Source organism: Suricata suricatta, chromosome 6 (assembly GCF_006229205.1).
Source record: "Suricata suricatta isolate VVHF042 chromosome 6, meerkat_22Aug2017_6uvM2_HiC, whole genome shotgun sequence".
Classification (NCBI taxonomy): domain Eukaryota; kingdom Metazoa; phylum Chordata; class Mammalia; order Carnivora; family Herpestidae; genus Suricata; species Suricata suricatta.
In genome coordinates, this window is record NC_043705.1 from 141,119,865 (window position 1) to 141,137,728 (window position 17,864).

General features: G+C 41.0%; 1 protein-coding gene across 1 annotated transcript in view; it reads left to right on the plus strand.

Moving 5' to 3' along the window:
- Nucleotides 1–17,864, plus strand: part of SEMA5A (semaphorin 5A) — a 364,913-nt gene that overhangs the window by 57,162 nt on the left and 289,887 nt on the right. The window contains exon 2 of the mRNA XM_029941086.1: nt 701–897. Within this exon, the coding sequence (XP_029796946.1) occupies nt 777–897 (121 nt within the window). The 5' untranslated portion in view covers nt 701–776. The remainder of the gene's footprint in view (nt 1–700; nt 898–17,864) is intronic.

The window sequence follows — 17,864 nt, forward strand, 5'->3', positions numbered from 1 at the left end:
CTCTGAGCTAGCTGTCAGCTCTGAGCTAGCTGTCAGCACAGAGCCTGACGTGGGGCTCAAACCCACAAACTATGAGATCTTGACCTGAGCCAAAGTCAGATGCTTAACTGACTAAGCCACCCGGGTGCCCCAGATCTCCCTTTTTTTTTTAAATTCTTTTTAAGTTTATTTATTTTGAGAGAGATCCAGCAAGAGCAGGGAAGGGGCAGAGAGAGAGAGGGAGAGAGAGAGAGATTCCTAAGCAGGTTCTGAGCAGTCATTGTGGAGCCTGACGTGGGTCTTGATCTCACAGATGGTGAGATCATTATCTGAGCTGAAATCGAGTCCACCACCGAACTGACTGAGCCACCCAGGTACCCTGAAGTCTCTCCTTTTTTTGTTTTTGTTTTTAATTTTTTAATGTTTATTTACTTTTGAGAGAGACAGAGTGCAAGCAGGGGAGGGACAGAGACAGAGGGAGACACAGAATCCAAAGCAGGCTCCAGGCTCTGAGCTATCAGCCCAGAGCCTGATGCGGGGCTTGAACCCACAAACAGCAAGATCATGATCTGAGGTGAAGTCGAACGCTTATCTGACAGAGTCACCCAGGCGCCCCGAAGTCTCTCCTTTTTTAAAGGTAGTGATGAGGCTTTGCTACAAGACCCTGTGCCAGAAAACTCGAACTCACATTCATCGGATTGTTCTCTTTTGTGTGTTTTAGGCACTTTCCCCACATGACAGGAGGACGAACTTCTGGTTAGGAGACGACTTCCCGGAGCCCACGGCCTCTGCCCGCCATGAGGGGGACCTGCGTCCTTGCATGGCTGTTCTCAAGCCTGGGGTGGTGGAAACTCGCGCAGCCAGAAACAGATGCATCTCGGTGCCAGAGAGCGGAGCACCCGGTCATTTCCTACAAAGGTGAGGGGCGGGCATGTTTGGACTGCAAGGGCACCCCTTCAGTGCATTTCCTGTGTTCCATATCGACACTAGCGTGGTTCTTGCTCTATCACTCTGTGACTCTTGTCCTCGACACTGTTTAAATATGAACAAAAATACAAAATCCCCCACTGCAGGAGTTTCCTATCCCAAGACTGATCACCACTGTGTCAAGAAGAATTCAGAATTGGAGTTATCATGGCCACTGTTGAGGCCACCTTTATTTAAGGGTGCTGCCAGCCTCCTAGGCATTTGAACTGGGGCATAAAAATGTGATCTACAGATGTAATAGCAAATTCAGGATTCTTCACTTTAGCATTTCCCAGCACGACCTTAGTCTTCAAACAAGACGAACACCTTGGTCTCTCTCTGGCATTGCATGGCAGACTGCATTGGTTTAATGTCTCAGGTATCTCCATGGATTGGTAGGATTAATTAATTAGTGTCTATATCCAGCCATTTATTCTTTTATTTATCAAAATGATTCAGGTCTCTTTACACCCGTACCACTCTAGGCATTCAGGATGAAAAGTAGATTAGTCTTTGTCCCTGTTCTTAAGGAACTTACAATTCTATTGTGAAGCCAACTATAATGAATGAGACACTGTATTTTAATAATTCATCTAATAAAAAGTATTATGTTTTGTTATATTTTAAACTCTGTGTCACAAAAAATGTCAAATATATGCAAAAATAGAAAGAATAGTCTAAGGAACACTAACCCAACATTTGTTTTTATTGTTTATAAAAAATTTTTTAATGTTTATTCATTTTTGAGAGACAGAGCATATGTAGGGGAGGGACAAAGAGAGAGGGAGACACAGAATCCGAAGCAGGCTCCAGGCTCTGAGCTGTCAGCACAGAGCCAGACATGGTGCTTGGACTCATGGACCATGAGATCAGGACCTGAGCCAATGTCAGATGCTTAACTGACTGAGCCCCCCAGGCGCCTCGTAACCCAACATTTATTAATTCAGGGCCCACCATTTTTCTCCTAAATCCCTACATATGCTCCATCTCACACCCACCAAATTACTTTGAAGCAAATCCAAGAAACCATATAAATGTATCTATAATATTTTAGTTCTTAACTGCCAAAGAAAGGGAATTCACAGCACCATTAGCACATCTGACAAAAGAAAATAAAAAGCAAAATAACCCTCAATTCCATAAAGTCATCTGATATCCCGTGAATAATGTGAGATTCGGATCCCCAAGGTCTCATGAATTCTGATGCTTTTTTTTTTTTTTTTTTTAACAGTTGGATTGACTCAGGGTCTAAATGGGGTTGATCCATTGCGATTGGTTGGTAGGATTTCTGAGCATCTTCTAATCTTCTGCTGTTTTGCTGTGGTTTTTGCTTCCCGTGCAAATTAATTACAGAAGAAATCTGAGCTCTTTGTCCTGCAGAGTTTCCCACAGTCTGGAATTGGTCCATTGGTGTTCAGATGTTCTTCTGCCCAAGATATTTGTGTAAATTCAGAGTAGTATCAAGAGGCGGCTTAGATTCAGGTTCGACACTTTCTGTCTCTCCCATGTCCCAGATGTTTTGGTGTCCTTCTGTCAGGAGGCTAGTAATGTTGGGGCGTGAAATTAGCAGTCAGTGATGGTCATGGCCTAAATCTACCAATTTGTTCCTGGGTGTGAAGCTGGGATTTCCCAATTTTATTATTCTTTCATCATTTAACAGCAAGAATACTTTTGTATAAAGCAACTTTCCCTTATCAACTATTTGAATACCTGAGGATACACTCATGTAGGAAAGGCAGAATTTAATGCTTTTTTCCTTTTTTTTCCTAGGTTTTTTTTTAAGTCTAGTTAGTTGGTTCTCTAATGTTATTCAAAGGAGACAAATATGTTATGCTTACTTTTTTTTCTTATTTTGGTTATCAGAATCATTGTTAATACGTGGATTTAACATTTGAAATATTTGAAGCAGTTGCAGTTTTTATGCTTATGGGTGGTGAAATCATCTCATTTGAAGTTCATGGAAAACTCTTAAAGTTGGCTGCTGAGCTCCTCTGACACAGCCCAGGTCGCCTTTGAGAGCTCACTTACTCTCAGGGACAAGATGTTGCTCACTGCCCTTGGCCATGTCCTTCTGTGGGCCTGAGCATCAGCCATTCTGGACTCCCTTAAGCATGGCCATTCCCAACGTTAGGTCCTTCCCACGTACGGAGCTAAGGAAAACTTTGAGAATGGATCGTAATTTCCTCTGGACACTTCCAGCCCATCTCCGGGACTCTAGGGCTTTTCTGCACCTCTTCCATCTTATGTCTGTGTGCTTTGCTCCCACGCACAGAATCCTGAGTCCGCAGCCCACTTGATTGTTCCTTTGCCTCTTCCTGCAGTGTGTACTGCAAGCTTTCAGAGCAAGTTTCAAGCGGCACTAGCCATGTCTGACTGCTGAAAACACTGTGAGGCCATCCGCTTCTCTTTGGTTAGCCCCGGGGTTCCGGTTTCCTTGGGAGATTAAAACACTGTGACTACTTTGAGATCCCTTGAAATATCTTCCTCTTGTGTGGTTGTGCTACCAACTCAAAACCCAGTTAATGTCCTGTGTTTAATTTCACTTTTGAGTTTTGGAAAATTAAAAATTTACATTATTAGGTAGTGTTTTATAGTTTCATTGATGAGGCAATGAATATTTAGAGACACTGGCTTCACTTGTGTTTTCTCCTCCCTGTTCTCTCTGCATTTGGCTAACCTTTTACTTCTATTTTATGGGCCATGCTTCTGTTCTCTGCCTAGCATTTTTTGACATAGCCATATATCCTGGAGTCCCTTCCTCAGTAGTGTACTTTATGTCATTCCTTTTCATAGCCACATAGCTCTCCAATGTGTGATGAACCATAGTGTATTCAGCAACTCCCTACTGAGGGATGTCTAGGTTATTTTCTATCCTTTGTGGTCACGGATGATGTTACAAGGAGAAATGCCTCCTGCAAACATCTCTTTGTCCCTTGCAAGGGTACCGTTGGAAGAGATTCCTAGCCCTGGCATCGCTAGGTTAAAGGGTAAATGCATATGTGGTTTTGCTAGATATTGCCCAACTTCCTTTCAGGAAGGTCACACCATATTGTGTTCTCATTGCCCTGGATATGAGTGTCTGTTTCCCACAAGCCTTTCTTTCCACTGGCGTGCACTATCAGGCTTTGGGATTTGGACTAATCCCATCGTTTGTAAGTGACATCTCAACCTAATTTTAATTAGCATGTGTTTAACTTAGAGCAAATATCCAACATATGTTTAACAGGTACCTGTTATGTAGCAGTGTCTGTGCTAAATATTGAGAAGCTAGAGAAAATCTACAGTCCCCTTTAAGGGTTGGGAATATCTCACCATTGCATTATATTCTATTAAGATTCTTAATGGGTGTCTTTGCTGGGTGCTGTGGGAGCCCAGGAAAAAGGCATGTGAGCCAGAATGCCCGGGCTTCAGGAGTGGTTAAAGATTTGGGTTGAGTCAACAGCAGAACTGAGTCCCAAATGATTGTTAGAAGGTGTTTATAAATCTGATGAATGGCAAAGTGTCTCAGGAAGAGGAAAAGAGCAGGTGCAGAAGCCCTGAAGTGAAGAAGGGAAACATAGTGCATCCTGGGTGGCATTCTGTACAGGAAGCCATGAAATCTTAGTTTAGGTTATGGGAAGGAGGTGGAGGGAGATGAAGCTAATAGTTGGAGGGTTTCGATGTTGGGCATCCAACGGCCCCTTAAGAAGCTCCCCCCAATCTGGATGGGCTCCGTGTTCAGCATGCAAAGCACAGCAGGGAGAGCCCATCCTGAGATTGCAGCTGTGATCCAAGGGAGCGGACATGAGGAACTAAGCTCAGGGAGGAGTAGCAGACATGTAAAGAATTAGGTGAATTCTAGTGGCACCTGGGTGGCTTAGTCAGTTAAGCATCTTACTTGAGCTCAAGCCATGATCTTGCGGTTCATGAGACTGAACCCTGTGTCAGGCTCTGTGCAGACAGCTCAGAGCCTGGAGGCTGCTTCAGATTCTGTGTGTCCCTCTCTTTCTGTCCCTCCCCCACTTGCCCTTTGTCTTTCTCAAAATTAACATTAAAAATATTAAAAAGAATTACGTGAGTCTAGAAATATAAAGACTGTCTTGATGATTTAATGGATGTAGGACAGGAAGGAAAAGAAGGCACTGAGTATGATTTCCAAGTTCTTGGCTCTTGATTCCATATGTAAGAAAGAAGAGGACTCTAAAATAATGATTTTAAAGTTTATGTATTTTGAGAGAGAGAAACGAGAGCAACAGAGGGAGAGAGAGAGAGGTAGAGGATTCTAAGCAGGCTCCATACTGTCAGCGTAGAACTTGATGCAGGGCTCAATCCCATAAACCATGAGATCATGACCTGAGCTGGAGTCAGACACTTAATTGACTGAGCCACCCAGGTGCCCCTAAAATGATCATGGTGGATGGAGAAAGCTGAGTTCCTACCTACCGTCAGAAGGGTTGCCTAGTTGAGAGCAGGACATAAATGGATGCAAGAAAAGAGAGCTTTTTAAGAGGGAGGGGCCACCCGAGTATCTGATGAAGACTTGCAGGCAGATGTGGGTGAGAAGACAGAGCGACCAAGCCATCCTTGTTTTCCCAGCACCTTCCTGGGTGATGGTCTATGTCTTGGTTTCCTAGGGCTCCTGTAACAAAGCACCACAAGCCTGGTGGCTTCCAACAATGGAAATACCTTCTCTTAATGGTTCTCGAGGCTAGAGATAAAAACAAAACAAAACACCCTCAGGTTATCAGCCCACGCTCTCTCTGAAGTCTCTGGCCAAGACTCCTTCTTTGCCTCTTAACTTCCCTTGGTGTCTCCAGGCTTGTGTACACATCACTCCAGTCTCTGAGTCCGTACCCACATGGTCTTCTCTTTGTGTGGCTCTGTCTTTTCGCCTGCTCTTCTTTTTACAATGACAATAGTCCCACTGGATTTGGAGCTTCTCCTCACCCAGCATGATCTCGTCTTAACTAATTCTATATGAAAAGACCCTATTTCCAAGTAAAGTCACATTCACAGCTACTAAGGGTAGAACTTCCATAAGTGTCTTTGGGGAGCACAATTCAACTTCCAACAAATGGCATTCATCAGAGCAGTTTCAGGACCATGCTGGGGGAGGAGGCTAAATGGTAATGAGTAGAGAAACATGTGAGGTGAAGAAGTAGATATAAAGGGAGACAGTTATTGACTCAGCCAGCAGGGACATGAAAGCAGGGGACAGCTTTTAAGAGAGCTTTACTTAATCATCCTTAAGTGGTGATGGGGAAAAGCCAGGTGAAGGAAGAGACTCAAGAGAGAAGGGGGAGATAATTGACTAGACAGAGTCGCCAGGGCTGTGGGAGGGGATAGGATACTTGGCCTAGGTGGAGGATTAGCTTACAGGAAGCAGACTGCACCTCCACTGAGTCTGGAGGGAACGAGTCTAGGATACCCAGGATGCAGGAAAGTTGGTGGGTAGAAGGTGAGGGATGTCTGAGGACCTCCATCTTGGTTGAGAAGGAGTGAGCAGGCCATGGGCCAAGGGCATGGGGGCTTTAGGAAGGAAGTGCTTCTCTGAAGAAGGGGCAAAACTGTTGGTCAAAACATACCCCAGAGATTCCCTGGGGGATGTTAGGAGGCCGCTCTTCCTTGAAATGGCTCATGTTAGAGCTCATCAAATGGCCATTGCCGTGTTTCAGAATGTGTGAGACATGACTCTACGAGATCGTTTGAGAAAGCAGACGCAACATTGATACAGGAGAAATAAAGGAAGGAATGGATATTCTTGACTTTTAAGATTGTGAGTTCTGCGTACACTTAAAATGTCATGATTTAATGTTATACATTGGAAGCGCCCTGCACAAGAGGCTACTAATGAAGTGGACCAGATGCTACAGTAATGTCTTAATACAACTAAGCACGTTTTATTGAAGCCTTGATTCGGTTTACCTGGCTAGGCAGAAGATGCTGGCAGGATCTTTTTTTCCCCTTCCTAGGTAAAATATTTGCCACCGTGGGCTTCTCTTGTCTAGCAGAGTTCATTGCTTAACACGCTCTAACAGCTTGCTGTGTTTGCAAGGTTACTCCCTTGACTGCATGTTCTGGAATATTTATCCTTGATTGTGCAGGGGCTGCTAAAACACCCTGACCCATTGCAGACACACCATTTACACTTATGTCCTTGTCGTTTGCTTAAATGTCTGTTCCAATAAAGAGGGAAAAAATAGTGACCCTTCAAGACAGCAGGCTTCTCAGCAAGCTTGCTGAGCCTCATAACCATCTCTGAAATGAGTTTTAAATGTTTAATGTCCGCTTAAGGCAAGAGTGCCATATTCTGCCTTTGTTTGTTTATTGATTAAAGTTTACCCAGCACGCTTGCTATTTAGAATGTGCTCCATTTATAGGAATTGGTTTATGGGGAGCAGTTTCACAGTATGCAAGAGGAAGACCACCAGTGGGGTGAGTCATGCCACATTTAGGCTTTCTTTGCCTTGGAGCCTTAATATCATGACTAATCTGGAAGCTTTCTTCAGTGCGTTAGCAGGCAGTGCTTAGTGTTAATGATGACTAAGATTCCCCCTTTCTGCAGAATCAAGCAAGGCACTATTAATTCCCCTCTAGGATCCCTCAGATCTCCATCTCTGCCTCTTTGGTGTTCCTTTTGAGGGTCTTCCTGCTTAAGGATTAGCTGATTGGCTGGAGATTTGTTTTGGAACTTATGAAAGCATTGTATAAATGCTTGATATAGGATCAGCAACGTTTCACCCTAGGTCTTGGGAAGGGCATCTCAGGGAATCAAAACAGGGCTTCCAGCTTTGGCCAACCCTGGGACAGGACTGGGAGTGGTGTTGGCCTTTGAGTTTAAACAACTGTCTTTATCTCCACGTGTAGTTTTAGGTGATTGAAGGGACCCTGATTAAAAGGGCACCACATAGGAATTTGAACTGGATTCTATTCTAACACCACAGTATGAATATTTTTCACAGATCCTGTGTCATTCTTTTGAATCATATAAATACATGCCATCGTATTTATGTGTGTGTTAGAAGCATTGATTTGTTGTTGGCAATAAAAATCTATGACATGCTCTGTAACTGTCTTTTTCTTCATGTTAATATACCGAGAGCCATGGCCACATTGTACCTCCGGGAGACTGTCTTTCTAGCAGTCTGTAAGGTGGCCGTGTACACATTTCCTGTTGTCCCATGAGTCGCCATTCCTGCCCGTTATCCCGCCAGTTGCTGCTCTTTCCCTGGCTTCCTCACAGTCCCTGGGACCATTGCATTGCTTGGGGTGCCACATTCTCCCTTGGGGCCAAGTATGGCATAACCTGGGCAGCCTCAGTTACCCTCCAAGGCACAAGGATGAGGATGCCAGAAGGGAGCCAAAGGATCGTTTATGTGCCATGGCTCCATGAGTCTATGGCCCCAAGCACATCTGGTGGCTCCGTACATGTCCCCCAGCTCCACGGTGTCCCATGATGCTCCATTTTTTCCCCGGGTTTTGACATGCTGTTTTCTGCTGCCCAAGTCATGTAGTTGTTATGGCCCTGCATGGATTGCACGTCTCCTCTAGGACCTGGGACCCTCATCACAACAGGAAGGGCGGTAGTAGATGATTTCTTTTTCCCATAAGATTTTAGAGATTTCAGAGTCCTTGACTACATAAATCTTGATTGAAGTTGCCTCTGGTATTTCTCCCTGTTCATCTGTCTCAGATCTGCCATTTGACCTTTATAAATCATCAGTGTGTGTGATTGTGTGACAATGGCCTACTTTCTCCATGGAAGAATTAGGAGAATTCATTTTAATTAAAAATAGATAGCCTGAAATTCACTTTAATATTTCATTTTAATATATTCTTATGAATATCTGATTAAGGTAATGGTATAGCAAGATGCCATTAGCTGTTAAAATCTATCTCAAACTCAATGCTTTTCTTTGTAAAATGTAAAATTTACATAAACCAAGTGCGATTCCGTTTGGTTTCAAAATAGGCTATGAGTTATCCTCCTTTGAGTTTATTTGTGGAGGAAAAGTGTCCTTATGGATACTTAAAAGTTCTTTGTTCCATAAATAATTTTACTTTTGTTCTCATGCATATGACTGAATGGTTCATATAATGTACTGTCAAAATCACATGGGCAAAATATTCTAACCTATTTGCAAGTGAAACAGCGGTCCAGATGCATTGCTTGTTTTGTGCATTAAAAACTGCATTTGGGAATACAGTTTGTATTTTCAAGTCTGTTGCCAGTTTGCCATCCAAAAAGTGGAATATTTAGAAAATACACAGCTTCCCAGTTCTGTAATGCAGGTATGTCACGATCATTCATGTGTCCACATAGATGGTGGAGGAAAAATGTTGCGTCAAACTACCACGTGTCAGTCAGTGGGAGAATTAGTTCCAATACCTACCTTACACTTTTATGTCATTATTGATCTTTGACTGATGAGACTGGAGAAGGCCCTGTTGTTATGTATTATTTGTAAAAATAATGATTAAACTCTGATGAAAATGATTTATTGAGTTTTCAGAATTGCTAATAACTTCCATATTATTTTTGTGTTGTAGGGCCACTAATGAAATAATCTGTAAGACTGAACATGTATATTGTCTCTCAAGATAAGATTTTCAGTCTTTTTGATTGATTTGTCTCAGTGGGGAAGTAGTTTTTATTATGTTAAAGCTGGAGATGGAATACTTTATAAGTGGGGTAGTTTGACGTGATAACATTAGAACTAGGAATAAGATTTTATAAAGGGTAGTCAAGATTCTGATTCTAAGTAGTCATTTTCTTTGGCCTCAAATAGTATGCTACTGTATTTTATTGATCTGTAAGCACATTCTAATCTCCGTAAGCATTAAATGGGCAATTCATGCATTCTCACACTGAAGGTAGATAAAAATCTTATTATTATTTTATTACAAAAGGGTTTTTTTTTTTTCAATGATTATTTTTGAGACAGGGAGAGACAGAGCATGACCAGTAGAGGGGCAACGTGAGAGGGAGGCACAGAATCTGAAGCAGGCTCCAGGCTTTGAGCCTGATGTGGGGCTCAAACTCACGAACCGTGAGATCATGACCTGAGTCAAAGTCAAACGCTCAATTGACAGAGCTACCCAGGCGCCTCTATTTTATTTTTTAAGAATGTTTATTTATTTACTTTTGAGAGTAGTGGGGATGAGCAGAGACACGAGCTTGAACTCATGAACCAGGAGATCATGACCTGAGCTGAAATTAAGAGTCTGATGCTCCATGGACTGAGCCATCCAGGTGCCCCAAAATATTATCCTTATTTTATATATGAAGGAGGAGTTGCAAAGTAAATGTAGAGTGAATCAAGTTTGAATTGGGTGGTACTTTTCCTGGACTGGTTCTCCTGTCTTACTCTGACATCAAGGCCAGCTGAGCAGCCATGGTCACATTGGAGAGACGAAGCATTATCCGCGCTCCAGCAGAGAGCAGTGCTGAAATTTTTCTGTTACCAACATGACAAAGAAAAGACATCAAGGTTTCTAAATTTCATTTGTTTGCTATAAAACATCACATTAACCTTTTATTTCCTGCAGCTTTATTAATGTTGAGTGAAGAAGTTCCAGGAATAGGTCTTGACTTTAGGAAAAGTTATTCCTTAATTTCTCCTTTGCTTTCCTGTCCTCTATCTGTGACTTGGGGGTGGACACAACCTCATCCTATGTGTTGCACCAGGCAGGACTCAATCTTCCTCACAGTCAAGAGCATCGTGACAAAATGAATGTGTCAAAATGAATACACTCCTCTAATCTGCTGTGCAACAAAGTGGTAAGGCTGGTTGATCATCCCCCCCTTGAAGGCACCTCTGGGCTGCACGTCAGAGAGACCACAAACCCTATTAACGAAAATCAATGAAGTGAGGGCCCGATGCCAGGCTGCAGAATGCTCTCAGAGTAGCTCCCAGACTAATGATTAACGATTGTCATTCTCCTTCATATTTTTGATTTTTGTACCACTCTATTCCATGGCTTCAGCACACAGAGTGCTTTAGCTTCTGCTTGTTTGAAGATAAAAGTGGGGGTCCAGGCCATTAATAATTTAATCAGTATTTACCAAGTACCTCTTTGGGCTGGGTTCAGTCACTGGGGTGACCCTAATAAACACAGGAGGTAGAAATCTGATGGGCACCGAGTTTACATTTTCTCAGGGGAGACAGACAAGAATAAGATGATATAATGCACAGTGAGTTACATAGTGATAAGGGCTGAGGACAAATAGCAGGGGCCAAGCTAAATACGGGAGGGGTCTTGCCGTTTCATCAAGGTAACCAGGCATGCCTGACAGTCACCTGTCCCCTCTCGGACACACACCTGCCCCCTTCCCATTCTGGTCTTATGACAGGTCAGGGAGTCAGAAACCCGTCTTGGGCTCCCATGCCAGCTGGCCTTCTGTTGGGATGTGTGGATGGGAGGAGGCAGCAGGGGCTGCAGAGCCATAGGGAAGGTCATGTTTATGCCTCCAGCAGTTGAATGCAGCTGAGAGGTCAGGCGATTCCACCCTGGGAGCGGGCAGTGCTTTTTGGCAATTCCCACTCGAGTCCGAGCTGCTGGACAAGAACACGGCAGCGGATACAGGCTTGGGGGCTCCTGCCCAGCTTGTTAGGGCTGCTCGTCTCTGTGTGTCACACGTTCTTCCTTGTGGCTTTCCCAGGCCCGATCCTTCATCCTTGTGCTTTTTTGGGTCTCATGTTATATATTTTTAAGATTATTTTTTAATTTATTGTTTTATTTTAGAGAGAGAGCAAGTTGGGGAGAGGGTCAGAGGGAGAGAGAGTGAGAATCGTAGCAGGCACCATGCTCAGTGCAGAACCTGATGCTGGACTTGATCTCATGACACTGGGATCATGACTGAGCAGAAATCAAGAGTCAGATACTCAAATGACAGCCAGCCAGGTGCCCCAGGTCTCACATTATCTTTACGATAATTTGTCTATGTTGAATTTTCTGTATTCGAGCTACCTAGAGTGGTTTCTGAGTTTTCCTGGATGGATTATGATGCATACAAAAAGAGGTGCTGAGTCTAGGCTCAAAGGAGGTGAGGAGGAAGCCATGGGGATAACTGAGGAAGGAGCATTCCAGATAGAGTGAAGAACAAGGCAAAGGCCCTGAGGTGGGATCCTGCTTGGCAGGTTTGAGTGGCAGGGAGGCTAGAATGACCAATGGAGCGAATCTTGGAGAAGAGTTATGGAGATGATGTCAGAGGGATACCAAGGACCAGCTCCTGTAGGGCCTTTAAGAATTTTTGCTTTTATCTCAAATAAGATGAGAAGCCACTGGGAGATTTGTTGTAGAGGATTGATGTGCTCTAACGACTTCAAAGAATCTCCTGGCTGCCATTGCAGGTGGATGGGTGGGATGCAGGATTTGGAAACCAGTTTCAGGGCTGGTGAATAATCTAGGCTGGAGGTCATGGTGGCTTGGATGAGCGTGGTAGAAGCAGACACAAGGAGCAGTGGGTGTGTTCTGGATATAGGTTGTTTTTGAAGTCAGTCCAAGTATTTCCTTTCAGACTGTGTACGTGATGTTAAGAGAAAGTGAAAAGGATGAGGGACTCTAAGGTTTTGATTTGAGCAAACTGGAAGGGTGGAAGGGTGAGGATGAAAAAAAGTGGAAGACAGTCACATTTGGAAGTAGTATTGGAGCTCAGTTTGGGGCATGTTAAGCTTGAATGCTCCTTTGGCATCCAGGTGGAAATATGCAATAGTTGCATCCACAAGTCTGGGGTTCTGGGGAGCATTCTTGACTGGAGGTGGACGTTTGGGAGTTATTAACATATAGATATCATTTAAATCCATAAGTCTGGCTGAGGTCTCTAGGGGAAACAGTGTACATAGAAAAGAGAATAGGTGTAATGAGTGAGCCCTGGAGTAACTCAGTACATAGAGTTTGGAGAGATGAGACAGCAAATAGGATGGAGAAGGAGTGTTCAGAAATGCACTAGGAGCTAAGAGAAGGTAAAGGTAAAGTTCCTTCCAGAGTGGCCTAGCAGGCTAAAAACTACAGATTTGGCTCTGAACATGAGAAAGCAGGAAGCCAATATTAACACTGTCGGGAGGGGAATACTTAGGTGCTGAAGGGCCCCAGAATCTCTATGCCTAGACTGGGATCTATCTAAGCAGAACTATTTGGCAGCTGGCTATCTTCAGATGACTTCAGATGACTGTGGGGCATGCCACATAATTTGAATATGAATATCTCTTGAATAGTGGCCAAAGAAAGAATTGTCCTAGGGACCTTTACGAGACAGTATTGTGTGAGGTTGTTAATATAAAAGAAGTGATCTCAGAAGTTAGTCTGGCCCCCTTAGTTGGGGTCATTATCAGCTAGCTGTTGAGTCGAAAGGACAGTATGGTCAGGAGACACGATTTTGGGTTTTTGTCCTGTAGCTTGTGTGATTTTGGGTAGTAATTGTGTGATTTTGAGAAGGTTAATAATTGTGTGCCTCCATTAGCACTTGAAAATATGGGAGTGATAATGCTACTTTTGTAGGATTGTGGAGCAAGGTAAATGAGAATGTGTGTGTGTGTGTGTGTGTGTGTGTGTGTGTGTGTGTATGTGTGCATGTGGAATTACAAAGACCCATGGTGCCAGCTGTCATGATATCCAACATTAAAATCACCTGTCTTTGAGCTTAAATGGAGTAATTTAGCACTCCTAACTATGAGCAAGTTTGAAAACTCTTTGAGGCACAGGAATTTGAGGAACCAGCAATGATGAAGTGAATAAGAAATCTGAATGTTTGGTCTTCATGATTTTTGTCTGTTTTAATGTTAATCACTGGATAATGCAAAGGTATGTTGAGAACTTCTCATCTGGGAATTAAAGGGAAAATTTCAAATCATTAGATGAATCATTCAAATCAGTTAAACATGGTCTGAATTTCTAAAAAATGGACTAGAATAATATAAGTACAATTTCAGTAAAATTTAGAACTCATTTGCATGCTTTTATTTCTTAATTTTGAAGGGTCAGCCCTACTTTTAAAAAGCATGTCTCCAAAGATAAACCCCTAGCATGGAAATCATAAATCCTCCATTTCATAGTGGAAACAAAAGATAAATTCATGGATCAAGGTATAAATCTGAAATCCAGATTAATTAGTTTGGGAACTAAAAATGCAAGCCAGAGCAAAATATATGAATGTGCAACTTTTTTCATGTTAGAGTATTTAACATAATACATAGTAGTACTAGTATTAATCATAATAATTAGTACATCTAGTACTAATTTTAGAAATTGTATATGGATTGTCCAAGAGTTTCTGTCATATATATTTCTTGTTGGACCAAGATTTGGTAAACAGATGAGTTTTATTTTTAAGGTGAAAAATGATTTTTTATCAATTAGCCATGATGGAAATATGGGATTTGATTTACCCTCTTGCTTTCAACAAGAAAACCAGACAAAATATTAGGAACTACATTTTTTCAGACAATGGACAATAGGCAGAGGGTAGAGCAGGATTGTAATTACTTAGAGTAAATAAATGAGTTCCATGATAGCTTCAGCTCACTGTAAGTAGTTTTCAAGGCAGAGCACAGTAATGGGGAATCCAAATATAGATCAGTATAAATCATGTCTCAGGACATTTAAAATCATTGAAATCATGCCTATGTGATTTTGAGCATGTAAGAATCAAAACTAAAAATCAATAACAGAATAGTATGTGGAAAATTACATTGGAATTTAAACAATATAATTCTATATCTCCAAGTCTTTGACTCAAAGGTCAAAGCACAAATCAAGAGGGAAATTCTAAAATATTTTTATCTGAATGGTGACAAATGTACACCTTGTCTAAATTTGTGGGGTGCAGCTAAAACAGAGCTTAGGGAGGATTTATACATTGTTTGCTTATATCAGAGATAGAGGAAGATCTGTTATCAATGATTTCAGAATCTTAGGGAAGTATAAATATAAATCTGTGATAAACAGGAGGAAGAGGAAAGTGAAGCTAAGAGCATTAATCAGTTATGTGGAAAATTATAATGAAGATCAGTTAAACTAAAAGCTAATACTTTAAAAGATCAACAAAATCAATAACTCTCTAACCAAATTGGTTAGGAACAAGAGAGAAGACATACTTATCAATGTTAGGAATGAACGAGGAGACACCTCTACAGAACCTACAGAAGTAAAGAGGATAGTAATAGGAAACAGTGAACAAGTTTAATGCCAATAACCTTGATAACTTAGATGAAATGGGCAGATACTTTGAAGATCCAGACTTTCCAAGCTCACTCAAGAAGAAACAGATAATCTGAGTAATTCAATATCCATTAAAGGAATTAAATTTATGGTTAAAATCTTACAAGACAAAAGCTTAGAAGACAACTTCAAACCCAGGTGGTTTCAGTAGTGAATTTTGACAAATAATTCAGGGAAATTAGAAAAGGCACTCACAGGATGGAACACTTTTCAGCTTTTTAAAGAAGTTATCACTTACTCTTTTACCAAAACCAGAAAAAACATTCTAAAATATAAAACTATAGATTAATATATCTCACAAACATAGGTACAAAAATGTTTCATAGCATTTTAGCAGCTAAATCTGGTAGTTGGTAAAAAGGATAATATAGCTTATCCCAGTGGGTTTTGTCTCATAAATGCAAGATTGAATGGGATTTCGAACGTTTGATGTTTGAAAATCAATCAGTGTAAATCAATGTATTAGCTGACTAAATCTTCAAAAAAAAAAAACTACCTCAATAGATGTAGAAGAATCATTTGATAAAGTTTAGCACATGTTCATGGCAAAAACTTGGAGTAAAATGTATTGCTATAAACTGACAAAAGGCAGCTTAAAAAATCTAAATATAACATGATAATAGCAAAAGGCTCAATGATTTCCCCACAAGGCTGTTTACTCTTTTCAGTTTTAGTGCTTTTAGTTACCATTGTACTAGCCACTGTGAAAGGTAATAATAGATAAGTACTACATTATAATAGAAGTAACATAATAACAAATGGCCTACAGATTAGAAAGGAAGAATTTCAGTTGATTTCTTTTTTTCTTATTTTCCTTTGTTTGCAAATAAGATTATCTATATGGAGCATCCTATTTAAAATTTAATTTTAATTTAGTTTAATTTTAATTTTTATGTCTTTATTTTATTTTGAAAGACAGGTACAGAGAGTGAGTGGGGGAGAGGCAGAGAGACATGGAGAAACAGAATTCTAAGCAGGCCTCAAGCTCTGAGCTGTCAGCACAGAACCTGATGTGGGCTTGAACCCACGAACCATGAGATCATGACCTGAGCTGAAGTCAGACACTTAACTGACTGAGCCGCCCAGGCTCCCTCCTAATTAAAATTTTGAAAAGAACTATTAACACAAATAAGTGAGCTCATATTTTTAAGATATATAGTGATTCTAAAAGTTTTCAATTACATTGTTTTACTATCAACTAATAATTAGAAATTGCAATTAAAGTTTATCATTTATAGTAACATCTTAAATATGAAATAAGGGAAAATTGAAAGCTACAAACCATTAATGAGAAAATTAAAAAGACCTAAACAAATGGAGATAAATTCAGTGTTGTTAAGGTATCAATTCTGCTATGCCACATGCATTGCAATCTATGGGTTCATTCAAACTGAATCAAAATCTTAATTGTGCTTTTATTGTGTAAGTCAAAAAACTGATTTAAAACTTCGATGGAAACACAAAGAACTTAGAAAAGCTGAAGCAGTTCTGAGAAAAAAATAACAATGTTGGAAAACTGCCAGTACCTAAATTCAAGACAGTGTGGTGTTCGCAGAAGGATAAACGTGTACATCAGTGTAACAGAAAGCAGAGACCAGAAATAAACACACGTCTATATTGTCAATTAATTTTCAACAAAGTAGCCATGGTAATTAATTTAATGAGGAAATGATAGTCCTTTCAACAGCTGTTGCTGGAAAAAAATTAGGTATCTCATATGCAAAATTTAGTTGAAATGGATCACTGACCTAAAATTCAAAGCTATAATTATAAAATTTCTATAAGGAAACTTATGGAAAAATTTTCTGAGGGACATCTGGATGGCTTAGTTGGTTGAGTGTCCCACTTTTGATTTAGGCTCAGGTCATGGTCCCAGGGTCATGGGACTGAACCCCGCATTGGGCTCCAAACTGAAGGTGGAGCCTGCTTAGGATTCTCTTTCTCTCTCTCTCTCTCTCTCTCTCTCTCTCTCTCTCTCTCTCTTTCTCTCTATCTCTCTCCACACATACACACACATACTTAGTCCCTTCCCTGTGCATGTGCACACATGTTCTCTATGTCTCCCTAAAAGGAAAAAAAAATTTTGAGACCTTGAAACACACAGGATTTATTAGGATTAAAAAAAAGGACAAAAAGCATGTACATTAAAAAAAATAAATGAGACCACATCAAATTTAAAAGTATTTGCTCTTCAAGGATACCATTGAGAATATGGTAAAACAAGCCAGAGACTATGCAGACATATTTACAAAATGTATATCTAGTAAAGGTCTTGTGTCCAGCACTTGTAAGGCCACTTCCAATCTAATAACAAAATAACCCAAATTTTAAACAATGGCTGACAGATTTAGACAGTTTGAAAAATGCTGATGGCAGCCATGGTGTGGTACCTCTGCACATGCCACAGAGCATTGTAATTCAAAGCCTGATTGTGCCATTGTCAAAGCTGTCATGGAGCCAAACCTTTTATCCTTTGCTGTTGGTAATACCAGGTGGTGCAGCCACTTTGGAAAACAGAGTTTCTCCAAAAGTTCAACATACACTTACAAATCTCAGCAAACCTGCTTATAAGTATTCACCCCAAAGGTAATGAAGAGCTGAATAATGTCCTCAGGAAGATTTGGACACAGAGTTTCATAACTGCTCCACTCTTTCTAGCCACGACCTGGAAACAACTTGAAAGTCTATCAGTGGGGGCAGGCAAATTGGATGTGAAATAG